The sequence below is a fragment of the Hyla sarda genome, chromosome 1 (genome assembly GCF_029499605.1).
Source record: "Hyla sarda isolate aHylSar1 chromosome 1, aHylSar1.hap1, whole genome shotgun sequence".
In the NCBI taxonomy this organism is placed as follows: Eukaryota; Metazoa; Chordata; class Amphibia; order Anura; family Hylidae; genus Hyla; species Hyla sarda.
The window spans coordinates 128,605,457-128,618,765 of NC_079189.1; the positions used below are offsets into that span (position 1 = coordinate 128,605,457).

Sequence of the window (13,309 nt, forward strand, 5' to 3'; positions counted from 1 at the left end):
CATGGGGGAGATTTATCAAAGTTGTCTATTTCCCGCATCAATATAGACCAAACTACAGAGGGTTAGGCCAGTCTATTTTGCGCCTAATTTATCAAAAGGCGCACGGCTCTTAATAAATTCTATGCACAGACTTCGGGATCTATGCTTTTAGACTGTATTTAAACCTGCTCCAGTATGGTCTGAAATTTCAGCGCAATTTCAGCCGATGCGACTTGTCGCTGGAAAGTCGCTTTTGATAAATTCAGCACAAATGCATTTTTCCATCTAAACTAGACTTGCATGCATCATGTTCTAAAAATCCTCTAAAAGCAAAAGTCGCAGAAAAGTCGCACATATTTAGATTGCGGCTTTCTGTGTGACCAATTTAGACAGGAAAAAACAAACACAGTCTAAATCCTTTGATAAATCTCCCCCCATGTATGTCTACCTTCACTTAGCAAAAAGTTCTTGACACACTAAAACTGACCCCAAGGAACCTCACCAAAAGATAACCAGAATAAATGGTAGCTGAAGTACCAGACACCATTGCCTGTACGAATGTGCTGCTGTGCCTGACAAAGCATCAGTGGTAGTATTGCTTAGCACTGCTGTAGCTTCTTTGCTCTACTAACAATGGGGGTACAGAGGGCTCCATAGATAACCATTAATGAGCATTTCCAAATAAAATAAAAATAATGGAACATTTTTACAAGAAAAAAAACGGGCTTGTGTATAGAAATCAAGTGATACTAAAATACATAAAAGTAATGCTCTTATTATATTCATAAGAACTTGTCCAATTATGTTATACAAGTCATTTTTCTTTGCAGAATTCACTAAAGACATAAACATAGACATTTTATGGGCATTGTGTTTTCATTAGCAGAATCCTCCAGCATCCCATCCCGCAGCTTATCGCGCTCAATCGAAAAGCAGATTTGATAATTTCCTTTGTGCCTCAACAGAACATTACAATTTCATTGCATAACAAGGAAAAGAAAAATGAAGTGTTACATAATTTGTTTCTTCAGCTGTGCACTGTAACCATTTCAATGATGATGTTCTGACACTGCCGGCTCCATGCACATTTCATTGTAACATATCGTACACCAAGTTCTAAAAACATTACCATCTACTCCACCCAATAAAAAACAAGACAAAGTGACAGAGTGCCTGACAGACTTACTACATGGCACTGCACTTGCTAAGAAATACCTCCTAGTAAAGCAGCTGATCGTTATTTAATCTAAGCTTCACACTTGGGCTCAATGACACTTAAGCTACTCTATTGGCTTGAAACGGTTGGACTACACTCAACACAACGGAGACCTTTATTGCCATCTACTTCAATAGGGATTCATGCACTTACAAGGCCAACAATAGGCATCAAGGCAAACATTATGAACAAATCCACATCTATGTCTTGTCATTTTAAAGGGTGCTAGTGCTACATTTATTGATGCATCCATGTTTATATGGTACCTATGGTCATTTAGAAAATTAATGAACCTCATTTTTCTTTCCATTCCTTTTAACGGCCAAGTATTCTGTGGGTGTGGGCCACGCCCCTCGTGACAACGCCCACGCCCCCTCAATGCAAGTCTATGGGGGAGATTTATCAAAACTTGTGCAGAAGAAAAATTGCCCAGTTGCCCATAGCAACCAATCAGATGTCTTCTTTCATTTTGCAGAGGCCTTGTTAAGAATGAAAGAAGCGAGCTGATTGGTTGCTATGGGCAACTGGGAACTTTTCCTCTGCACAGGTTTTGAAAAATCTCCCCCTATGGGAGGGGGCGTGATGGCCATAGACTTGCATTGAGGGGGCATGACCGGGATGTCACAAGGGGTGTGGCAAACCCCCACAGCACGAAAACAGCGTTCGGAACATTTACTTCTGAAAGCTTGCCAGTGGAGTACCCCCTTAATAAAGATTAGCTATAGTTGAAATAAGGGTGAATAAGGCTACATTTACACATACAGGATGTGCTGCAGATTTTGCTCTCTAGATATCAATGTAAGTTAATGACTGAACAGAGCATCATATCTGCAGCAGATACTAGATGTGTGAATGAACCCAAAATGTAGATTCCCTCCTCTTCCTTTCTAGGTAACATAAAGCTGCCCATACACTTCACACAAAAGCAGTCTGCTCAACACTTGTACAGCCAGCAGCTATTCCCTCTGAAATATGTGTTGTAGTACCAATTACCTGTTGTATAAATCGGCTTTAAAAAACAATGGAGAGTAATGTTCCTGCAACATCAGTGGTGATAGTTAAGTGGGCTATACCCAACAGAGTTACGATGGTGGAACATTCCAAATTCACTGGAACTGGCAGGCTACCTTGTCTGACCAGCAGACCACTAGATATATATGGGCCTCTCAACTTTCTTAAAAAGCTGGTGAATAGCAATTTGTTTCAAGATACCCTATCCTTTTGTTTTAAAGGGAGATAAGTTGCTAAAAAGGAGTTTGACAGTGGCTTACCCACCTTTCCCATTCAGAATGTATACATGCTCTGCTGGGCTAAGCATGCATGGATATGGGGATGGGGGGGGGTGGTAATTAGTAGGGAGAATTGTCAGCTGGAGGCTACCTAATATGTGTGAGCAGCCTTAAAAAGGGGTACTCCGGTGGGGAAAAATAAATTTTAATCAACTGGTGCCAGAAAGTTAAAACAGATTTGTAAATTACTTCTATAAAAAAAAAAAAAAAAATCTTAATCCTTCCAGTACTTATCAGCTGCTGTATGCTCCAGAGGAAGTTGTGTAGTTCTTTCCAGTCTGACCACAGTGCTCTCTGCTCACACCTCTGTCTATGTCAGGAATTGTGCAGAGTAGGAGCAAATCCCCATAGCAAACCTCTCCTGCTATGGACAGTTCCTGACATGGACAGAGGTGGCAGCAGTGAGCACTGTGGTCAGACTAGAAAGAACTACACAACTTCCTCTGAAGCATACAGCAGCTGATAAGTACTTAAAGCATTAGAATTAGACATCTTCTATGTGCCTAAAGTAAAAAGATACACTGTATAAAAAGATTTTTCTAAATCTTCTTTTTCTATATTCCCTGTGTAACCATACACTGAATTTATCTCACTCCACAGAAGTCTTAATTATTGTCTGTTCCATACAAAACACTCACTGTCTTCTCTACAGGAACATGACAGTTTAGCATCTGTGTAGCATTTGGCTAACTATCATTATGCTGTCATATTTCTTAACTTGTTTCCAGAAAATGTAGATATTTAAAAATACTACCACCAGCATGCTTTTCTGTAAAGCAAAATGTGCGTGGGCAGAGGGTTAAATGCATTTTGTAAAGAAACATTATAGCCCCAGTACAAAAAAAAAAAAAAAAAAAAAAAAACACACATAAGAATAAAGGCTACTCAGATTACATTGTCATGATACCAAAGACCACGCAGAATGTATGGTCCAAACAAGAAAACAAATTGCCGATCACAGATAACTTTACTGACTGAGATACATTTACTGCTACCCATAGTAATATATATTATAATATCCAAAATGTCCTGAGACCATGTTCACCCAGTTCCACGTTTCCTTTCTACATCTACTATGTCAATTACAATAACAGACTCAAGACACAGCTAAAAAGTGTATCACAGCTTCAATCATGTTCTTCTGGTTACTTTGTATGTATTCAGAAATAACGTATGGACCTTTATGGTTACATATATTAATGTGTGTAAAATGAAAATTGCCAAGTATACTATGCACATACAATCTCATGCAGTCTTATAATGGCTCGGGCCAGTCTCAGAGTTATATGTAGCCAGTGGCGTTGCTGGGGGGGGGGGGATGCACCGAGTGACACCCTCTGGTCGGGTGACACCCTGATTCGGAATGCAAAATCATGAAATTAAACATAAATCATGCTTACACTGCACTGTGCCCTTCGGCGGCATGGACCTAACTGTCCGTTTCCCGGAACTCCGAACCGCAGTAGTTACATTTCTGGGACTGTGCTTTGGGCTGCGCTTCATCTGTGATGAGACATTGGCTGGGCATGGACGGAGTGTGATGTGGATGATGATAAGGATACACAGTATGGGGGATGGATGATGAGACTACAGTATTGTGGGGGAGGGGTGATGGATGATAAGACAGTATTTTGTGTTAGGGAGTGATGGATGATGAGGAGACAGTGTTTTGTATGGGGGTGATGAATGATGCAGAGACAGTATTGTGTGGGTTGGAGTGATGGATATTGAGGAGGGATTTAAGGGTGTAATGATGAGGAGGCACGGTATTGTGGGTTTTTGGGGGGAGAGTGATGATGAGGGATTGGGGGGGGGGGGGTGATGAGGTTGACACAATTTTCTATCACACCAGGTGACACCAGCCCTAGAAGTGCCATTGTTCCATTGTTTCACATACCATGATGCAAAGGTATTATAATATTCCTCACAGAAGCGGTAAATATGTAGGAAAAAGGGGCTTCAGACTGTAACTCCTTGATATATCAATTTTATTTAGGCATGGCATGTTTAACGGCATCAAATCTGCAGGGAATATGGTACACGTGAATATACACTTTAAGGGGATTTTGATTTACAGATATTGATAACATTAACCCAGTACTACCACTACACCACAAATTAAGCCTTTTGCTTCCAGCTCTGTTAACCATGTAGAACTGGTCACCAGGGCTCTACCAAACAGCTGGGGGTACAAAGTGTAACCAGCCAGTTATTGATGGTCTATGCCAAGGATAGGCCAAGGATAGGCCATCAAGATGTATAACTGGAAAATGTCTTTTGACCAAATAAGTGTCAGACTCCCTTCCATAGACAACAGTGCAGGTGTAAATTGCACACCAGTGGCGGAAAAAAAATTAAAAAACACACACACACAGACACACACGTCTTCTTTCCTATATCTTACACAAGTGTCAATAAGGCGGAGGAAGCTGCATTAATGCCTCGGCATCGCTCACCTCCTTTCTATGAGGAGGCAGATGGTGCTGCAGCACTGATGTCTCTGTAAGGGACCTCATTCGGTAAAAAATATCTGACATGTTCATAAGTCCTATCAATATTCATCACCTGGATCATTTATTTATGACAAACACAATTCTTCACTGCAATCTCAAAAATGTTAAAGGGAAATTCATTGTATTTTTTAATTACGGTAATAAAAAAGAAAAACTGGGGATGCCATAGTTTGACATCGGTTTTTAGGTTAAGATTGGCCAAAATTTACAGTGCAATATTAGCAAATGGGTACATACATACATAAAGGAGACCCCTACATAGAATTTAAACAGGCAGCCTATCATACAGCAGACTTTTCTTACAGATTTCACCACTAGCAATGCAAACATTGTGCAGCTGAATTAAAACATATCCAAAAGGCTATTTTCACATAATAATAATGATATTACAGACACCAGTCCTGGCTGGAGTAAACTGAAAGCATCATAGCAATTCATGATAGTTCAGGTTAATAGACCTGCACTCAGGCGACAGATTTTAGTTTGTTCCAGTACCCATGATGGGTCTGATAGAATATCGATAGTCATCACAGAAAGGTGTTACGTTCCTTTCTGTATCTATAATACATTTGGAAGTCTTCAGACCCTTTCCAGCACCAACAAACCAGGGGCGGATCCAGAGTCTAGTCTCAGGAGGGGCACTATCAGAGTTTTGTGCAGTGGTGGGACACGCCCCCTCCCATAGACTTGCATTGAGGGTGCGTGGTGTGACGTCACAAGGGGTGTGGCTGTGACATCACAACCCCCGCAGCTCGCACTCAGAGTTCAAAATGTTCCGAATGCTGGGGCAGTGGAGTACCCCTTTAAGTACGCAGCATAGTTCCCCCACACTGGGTAGGCAGCATAGTTCCCCCACACTAGGTTGTCAGCCTAGTTCCCCCCCCCCCCCCACATTAGGTTGTCAGCCAAGTTTCCCCCCCCCCACATTAGGTTGGCAGCCTAGTTCCCCCCACATTAGGTTGTCAGCTTAATTACCCCTACATTAGTTTGGCAGTATAGGTCCCCCACATTAGGTTGGAAGTATAGTTTCCCCCACAGTAGGTTGGCAGTATAGTTCCCCCACATTAGGTTGGCAGTATAGTTTGCCCCATATTAGGTTGGCAGTGGCCCCTACAGACATACAGCCTTCAGCTATATACAGTGTATGGCTGGAGGTTGTGTCTGTGCACTGCCCAACTTCAGTGCTCCGACCACAGCTCCTCCTGTCAGGGGTCATGATCTACTGCTCCAAGCACCTATAGGACTCAGACTGAAAGAAACAAGATTCTCTGGTCTGATGAAACCAAAATTAAACTTTTTAGCCTCAACTCTAAGGGTAGGTTCACACGGTGGAATGACATTTCGTATATTGCCGGCACGGGCAGAACATGTTGGCGCTAGGAACGCTAGAAAATGTGCCATCTCTGTAGATTAAAATGCAATTTCAAGCGGATTCTGACAAAAGAATTAACAAGTCAATTCTTTCTACAGAGGGCAGAATTAAAATTTCCAGACCAGATGTTTCCAGCGTGAAAAACGATGGGACTCTGCTGCAATGGAATTTCCTTACAGAATTTTTCTGCCAGATTCTACTTGGAAATTCCACCGAGGCCTAAGCATCATGTCTGGAGGAAACCAGCCACTGCTCATCACCTGCCCAGTACCATCCCTACAGTAAAGCATTGTGGTGGCAGCATGAAGCTGTGGGGGTGATTTTCAGTGGCTTGAACAGGGGGACTGACAGGTTTCCATGCAGGAGATCGCGAGGGTTCCGAGAGGTTGGACCACCCACAATCAAACACGTATTCCCTATCTTTGGATAGGGGCTGAATTTAAGTAAACCGGAGTACTCCTTTAAAGGATAATGACAGAGTATTTGTAATTCCTGAAGTTTTTATTTTAGTCACAATATTCTCTTCCTCTTAAACCTACAGGAGAAATTATCCTCCACATAGGAAAGATATGTGTGTATACTAACAAGTACAAAGTGATCTATAGAGAACGTAAATATAAAGAAAAACTAATTTTGTCAATTTCCACAGCTATACAATTTATGTTAAATCTGCTCCAGGTTACATAGCATAGGTGAATGTGGATCTAGTTGGGAGGGATTTCCAATATTAGTTAAACACTGGAACATTCCTCTGATAAACACCATGAATGGAAAGATATAATAGTCTTATTGTGAAGTAACAATAAAGAATATTCAAACCATTGAAACTATACAGACCATTGAAATAGAATTTGTTCCTTACCAGAGACATAAAGGATTACGGTTCCCAATACTGCATATAGACTGGAAGAACTATAGCCATGGCTATGTCCCTTAGGCTAGGTTCACATGTCGGAATTTCCATATGGAGTTCAACAGGATTCTGCTGCGCTGTGCACACGGCGGAATTTCCGTCCCAGATGTTTCCCGGCACAGAAATTCCATTTTCCCTGACCCCACAAAGAATGAACACGTTCATTCTTTGTGGGAAATCTGCACGGAAAGCATAGCCATCTATGAGACGGTACATTCCAATACGGCCCTAGCGCCAGCAGCTTGCGGAATGTCTACACACACATTCCATTGTGTGAACATAGCCTTATATACAAGTGAGGCACTGTGCTTTTTTAGCATGCATTATTTGTTTTGATTGGTAAACTCACTGAAAGATGTAAGAAAAACAGAAACGCATGTTAAAAACCAACAATGTGAACAGAGCAGAAAACTCATCCATCTATTCTAAATCGAATACTAACATATTTGGATTTTATTTAAGGATTTTCCAGATAGATGTACTGTGTATGTGTACTACAGTATTTACCAGGGGGCATCCAGCTGTTGCAAATCTAAAAAAACCTGCTTGGGAAACACTGATGTAACATTGTAACATACAGACATGTGCAGGATATATATATATCTATATATATATATATATATATATATATATATATATATATATATATATATATATATACACACCAGATACAGGCGCAGAACTCCAACAAAAAAGTGATTTAATGTCTGATGTCAGCATTAATGAGACATTAAATTACTTTTTTGTTGGAGTGCTGCGCCTGTATCTGGTTCTTATCTTGGATGGACTCTGATCAAGTCCTTTGGGACGCTGGCACCAATTCTCTGGTTGGACTGGATAAGTAGTGCTGCTTTATTTTGGGATTATATATATTTATTTATTTGTTATGTAACCACTCACCGCAAAGCTTCTGACTGTGTTCCTAGACGGAGATGCGGGCAGGTCAGGATGCATAGCGCTCGGAGGCTATCACCGGTTATTTCGCGCAGCAAGCGCTTCTTCCGGCCTCAAGGCCGGAAGAAGCGCTTGCTGCGCGAAATAACCGGTGATAGCCTCCGAGCACTATGCATCCTGACGTGCCCGAATCTGCCGCCATCTCCATCTAGGAACACAGAGTCAGAAGCTTTGCGGTGAGTGCGGATAGCTCTTTTGGTTCTGTGGTTACATAGTATCTGACACATCTCTGTATTAACTGTTTCCAGCACCTCCGCCGACTCCATACTCCAATGTCTCCTTTGCTGCCTCACTCATGAACATATAAAGATACCTTATTAACCCCTGACATTCCGCAATAGGTGATGCCGTCCGTTGATCCTTTCACACACACATTATATATATACACACATACATACACACACACACACACACACACACACTTTTGCTGACTGTAAGGGCATGTGTTTGTAAACAATAATATACACAGGGGACCAACAGAGGACCCCTCCCTAGACGCCACACTTGCTCCAGGTCTGTATTTCGTAAATGCTTTTCTATACAGAACAGAAGTAATTGTTATACACAGTACTAGTAATGTGATTTAGCCATCTGCAGCAAATCATGCCATCATTGACCAACACGACCATGAATACAAGCCAGCAGGGTGGCATCTGTGTTCTGTGGTAAAGCCAGGGAAGAATTTTCCCATAAAGGACATGGAGTAATGAGTCCGGGAACAATGCGGCACGTGTGCTACAGTCCGGACCCCAGGCTGTAATACAGTACAGACAGCATAGCAACTGCAGCCCTTCATGTGAGGGGGTAATAAAGCCGGGAGAGGAAGGAGACAGCACCTCCTCCTCCTGTTTAAAAGTTACACCCAACTCTCTCCTTCCTCCACCCTCTCAGCCCTGACACGTGAAGCCTTGGATAGGATATGACATGTTAATAAACAAAGGGGAATTCTCTCAGTCATAGTAATAGCCTCGCAGGTAGTAGTACACTGTGGCGCACAGATGTTGCAGCGTTAACTTTTGGCATCTATTGTTTATCCATCATGATCACTATCTGGGTTAAGATAACGCCTTTGGTTTATCTGCAAGCCTATGGAAAACTAATAATAGCGCAGTGGATATCACATTGTGTTGTGCCAGATGACTAACTCTACTGTACGCATCGGATAATCTCAGCTCTGCTGCATCTGTGACACATGATCAAAGGTGGGAAACTCCTCTCTTTATGGACAAAAGAAGCAGTCACTCATTTCTATAGTCCATAAAGGCACTGTGAAGTTCTAACCGATACAATGAAGTTAAGTATAATAGCACAAGCAACATAAATGCATTATAAATACAGCATGTAGCACTGTGCATCACAGCGTTACAATATTCAGGGTAACGCTTGCTGCTCTGACATTTATTACTGAATTTTATCTATTTACAAGCGTCACTGTGATCAGCAGCATCACTGGACTCTTGGGTCTATCTAATCCGAGGACTCTACAAAGAGTTAAAGTAGTTCATTGCTGTCAACCTTTGTAGCTATATCTGCTTCACGAGAAGCTGGGTGTTGACCAGTTTCATGACTATTATGGCTCTCTCCAAGGATGTCACTTGACTTCCCTAGGCTCCGGAACCTGCATAATTAGGCAGTATTGCTGCTTTGGAGTATAGGAAAGCTGGGTGAAAACCATTGTGCTGTACCTAAACTTTCTTAAACAAATTAAAAATAAAGCACAGAATATGTAAATGTGTAAAGAATGTGTTCACAATTGGACAGAAGAGAACAGTTTAAAAATGTATATTTTCGAGGGATTATTTTCATTCAGTAGGATAAATATTTACAAACAAATCAACAACCAATACACCACCCACCCCTACCCTGGTGCCCAGTGCCAGCCACACGTGAGCCCTTTAATACGGTAAGTAGCATTAGATGCTGCATTGTGCACCGAGATTACAGCCCTGGAAGAGAAATATGTGAACTCACCAGCTTTACAAGGATCCTTGTAGTCAATGACCTCAGGTTTTTCCTCTTCAGTGTCATAATAAGGATAATCGTAGTCAAGGCCATAACACAGAGAGAACTTTTCACAAAAAGTCCAGCCAGTGAGGAAGAAGAGGAGCCAGGGGAGCATGTTCATTGCACAGTGCAGGGCTGCAGACCTGTGACACCAGTACTGTGGTGAGAGGGTTATTATGGGATGGCTCCCTCACTTACAATGGTCTTCCCTTTCTCATTAGATCTGAACAATGATCACATGGACACAGCCAAGGAAAAGTTTGCTCCAACAGGATCAGCCAGTGTCTGAAGATCGGGATGGATGCTTGTTAGTCCTGATAAGACTCCCATAAGACACAATAGGATGGCCCTATAGCTGCTGCCTGTAGACCAGGCTCTGAGGCTGCTGCTGCTTCTTCTTCATCCCACTACACAGGCCGGCTGCCAGGAAGACCTGAGCTGTACAACAGTACATCTGACAAGCTGAGGATGGGAACAAGACAATCATTAGATGAATCTCATCAGATGGGAGACAGAACATGAGCACCGTGCAGCAGATGAATAGAAGTGAAAGTTCTGTGCACCTCATACAATGAATGGGAGCAGAGATCACAGTACAATCTACACACAATACACAATCTTTAACCAAAGCACCCCCCATTTACTGACTGTGAGCACTACACATCCTAAACATTGCACGGCTTATATACAGACCTGGAGCACTGGGCACCGAAAATGCTGATGATCCTGAGCCCTCTAGTGACCCTAAACAGTGTCCCCCCATATACTGACCTGTACCCCTCTACATAATGACTCCTAACTCTGCACACTCCATATACTGATCACTATACACCTCATATATTCACCCTAATTATTATATACCTCTTACTCAACACTGTATGCCTCATATACTGAGCACTGTACACCCTATATATTGGCCCAAAATACTGCACGCCAGCACTGTACATGCATACACTGACCCTGTACACCCTTTACACTGATCACTGTACACCCCATAAACTGACCCTGATCACTGTTCACCCCATAAACTGACCCTGAGCACTGTTCACCCCATATACTGATCACTGCACACCCCATACACTGACCCTCAGCACTGTTCACCCCATATACTGATCACTGCACACCCCATACACTGACCCTCAGCACTGTTCACCCCATATACTGATCACTGCACACCCCATACACTGACCCTCAGCACTGTTCACCCCATATACTGATCACTGCACACCCCATACACTGACCCTCAGCACTGTTCACCCCATATACTGATCACTGCACACCCCATACACTGACCCTCAGCACTGTTCATTCAATATACTGATCACTGCACACCTCACATACTGATCCTGATCACTGCACACCCCATACACTGATCCTGATCACTGCACACCCCATACACTGATCCTGATCACTGCACACCCCATACACTGACCCTGATCACTGCACACCTCACATACTGATCCTGATCACTGCACACCTCACATACTGATCCTGATCACTGCACACCTCACATACTGATCCTGATCACTGCACACCTCACATACTGATCCTGATCACTGCACACCTCACATACTGATCCTGATCACTGCACACCTCACATACTGATCCTGATCACTGCACACCTCACATACTGATCCTGATCACTGCACACCTCACATACTGATCCTGATCACTGCACACCTCACATACTGATCCTGATCACTGCACACCTCACATACTGATCCTGATCCCTGCACACCTCATATACTGATCCTGATCCCTGCACACCTCATATACTACACATATACGCTGATCCTGATCACCCCATACACTGATCCTGAAGACTGTACACTTCATATTCTGATTCTAATTATTGTAAATCCCCTCTACTGATCGTGAGCATTGCAGAGTCCATAATATACTAGAACTTTAGCACCCAAAAAAGCAGAGAACTGAGCACCCAAAAAATACTGATCCTGAGCACTGTACACCCCATATACCGATCATGAGCTGATCCTGAGCATTGAAGACTCCACATACTTTCTCAGACATACCGATTCCACCCCATGCACCGAGCAGTGGTCGGCAGCATCCTCATCCGTACATGCAGGGGCAGCAGGAGCTGCTGGGATCCGCTGCCCCCATCACAACACACACTGCACTCATTGAGGACTATGGAAAGAAATGTTACACACCTAGACGTGGGCTTCTCCAGGGGTGGGAAGGTTCCTCAGACACAGTTAATAAGGAGCTGCAGCAGGATCAGCTGGAGTCCAAGTGTGAGCTGCACTCAGTGTAAACTCCCAGCCTTCATACTTCATCCAGGGGGCATAAAAGGTCCATTGATTGACCTGCAAAGTCCAAGCCAAGTGGTGGCTACAGTCAGCAAATCCAGTCAAAATGAGACTATGGCTGGAGTCTTCAGGTCAGTGCATATCCCTAGTACAATCCCTGATTTACTCCAAGTGCCTGTGATACAGGACATAGCATGCCCAGATCCTGCCCCCAGCTATGAGTGAAGTTACAGAAGTAGTGCTACAGGCAGGAGCGGAGTAGTAGTAGTAGTGCTGGTGGTAGTAGGAGTAGTAGTAGTAGCAGAAGGAGGCAGCACAATACTTGATAATCCTGCTGTAGTAATTACATTTGAAAGTCGTAGCAAAGTAAGGTGAGATTTAGAGAGCTCAGCCTCATGCCCCTCCTCTTCTCCTCTCCAGTCTGATGGGAGGGGGTGGCTCACAGACATCTCCCTAATCCTGTTAGGGTGTCACATTTGACACCAATATTTTCAATAGCCACACTGCTGCCTGTCCCAATTGGCATCTCAGGTCATTGCTCCTCACTGGTCACCTTAGGGCATGTTTAGGTTGCTCATCCCCATAACACCTACATGTCTGCACATTGATTCCCAGCTACCACTGATTTATTGTGCCTCTTTATAACAGGGCTCAGGTATCTATAGACAGTCAGTAGTCTCCATTGCACTGCACACAAGAGTAGCTGTACAATTATCAGGTAGTTACTGGATATTGTATTTCACACACTGTCTACACACTATGGCGCACACTGGGAAATAGTCTCTGGATGGTTAAG

General features: G+C 43.0%; 1 protein-coding gene across 3 annotated transcripts in view; it reads right to left on the reverse strand.

The window, feature by feature from the left end:
• Positions 1 to 13,309, reverse strand: part of TLL1 (tolloid like 1) — a 148,215-nt gene that overhangs the window by 127,379 nt on the left and 7,527 nt on the right. Inside the window, exons 1-2 of one of the 3 annotated variants that reach the window (XM_056561143.1) lie at positions 12,415 to 13,006; positions 10,208 to 10,702 (exon numbers count right to left, since the gene is read on the reverse strand). In XM_056561143.1, the coding sequence (XP_056417118.1) occupies positions 10,208 to 10,361 (154 nt within the window). In that variant the 5' untranslated portion in view covers positions 10,362 to 10,702; positions 12,415 to 13,006. Of the gene's footprint in view, positions 1 to 1,488; positions 1,507 to 10,207; positions 10,703 to 12,414; positions 13,007 to 13,309 lie in introns of those variants that run through there. The other 2 variants (XM_056561152.1, XM_056561162.1) reach the window with 2 other exon arrangements.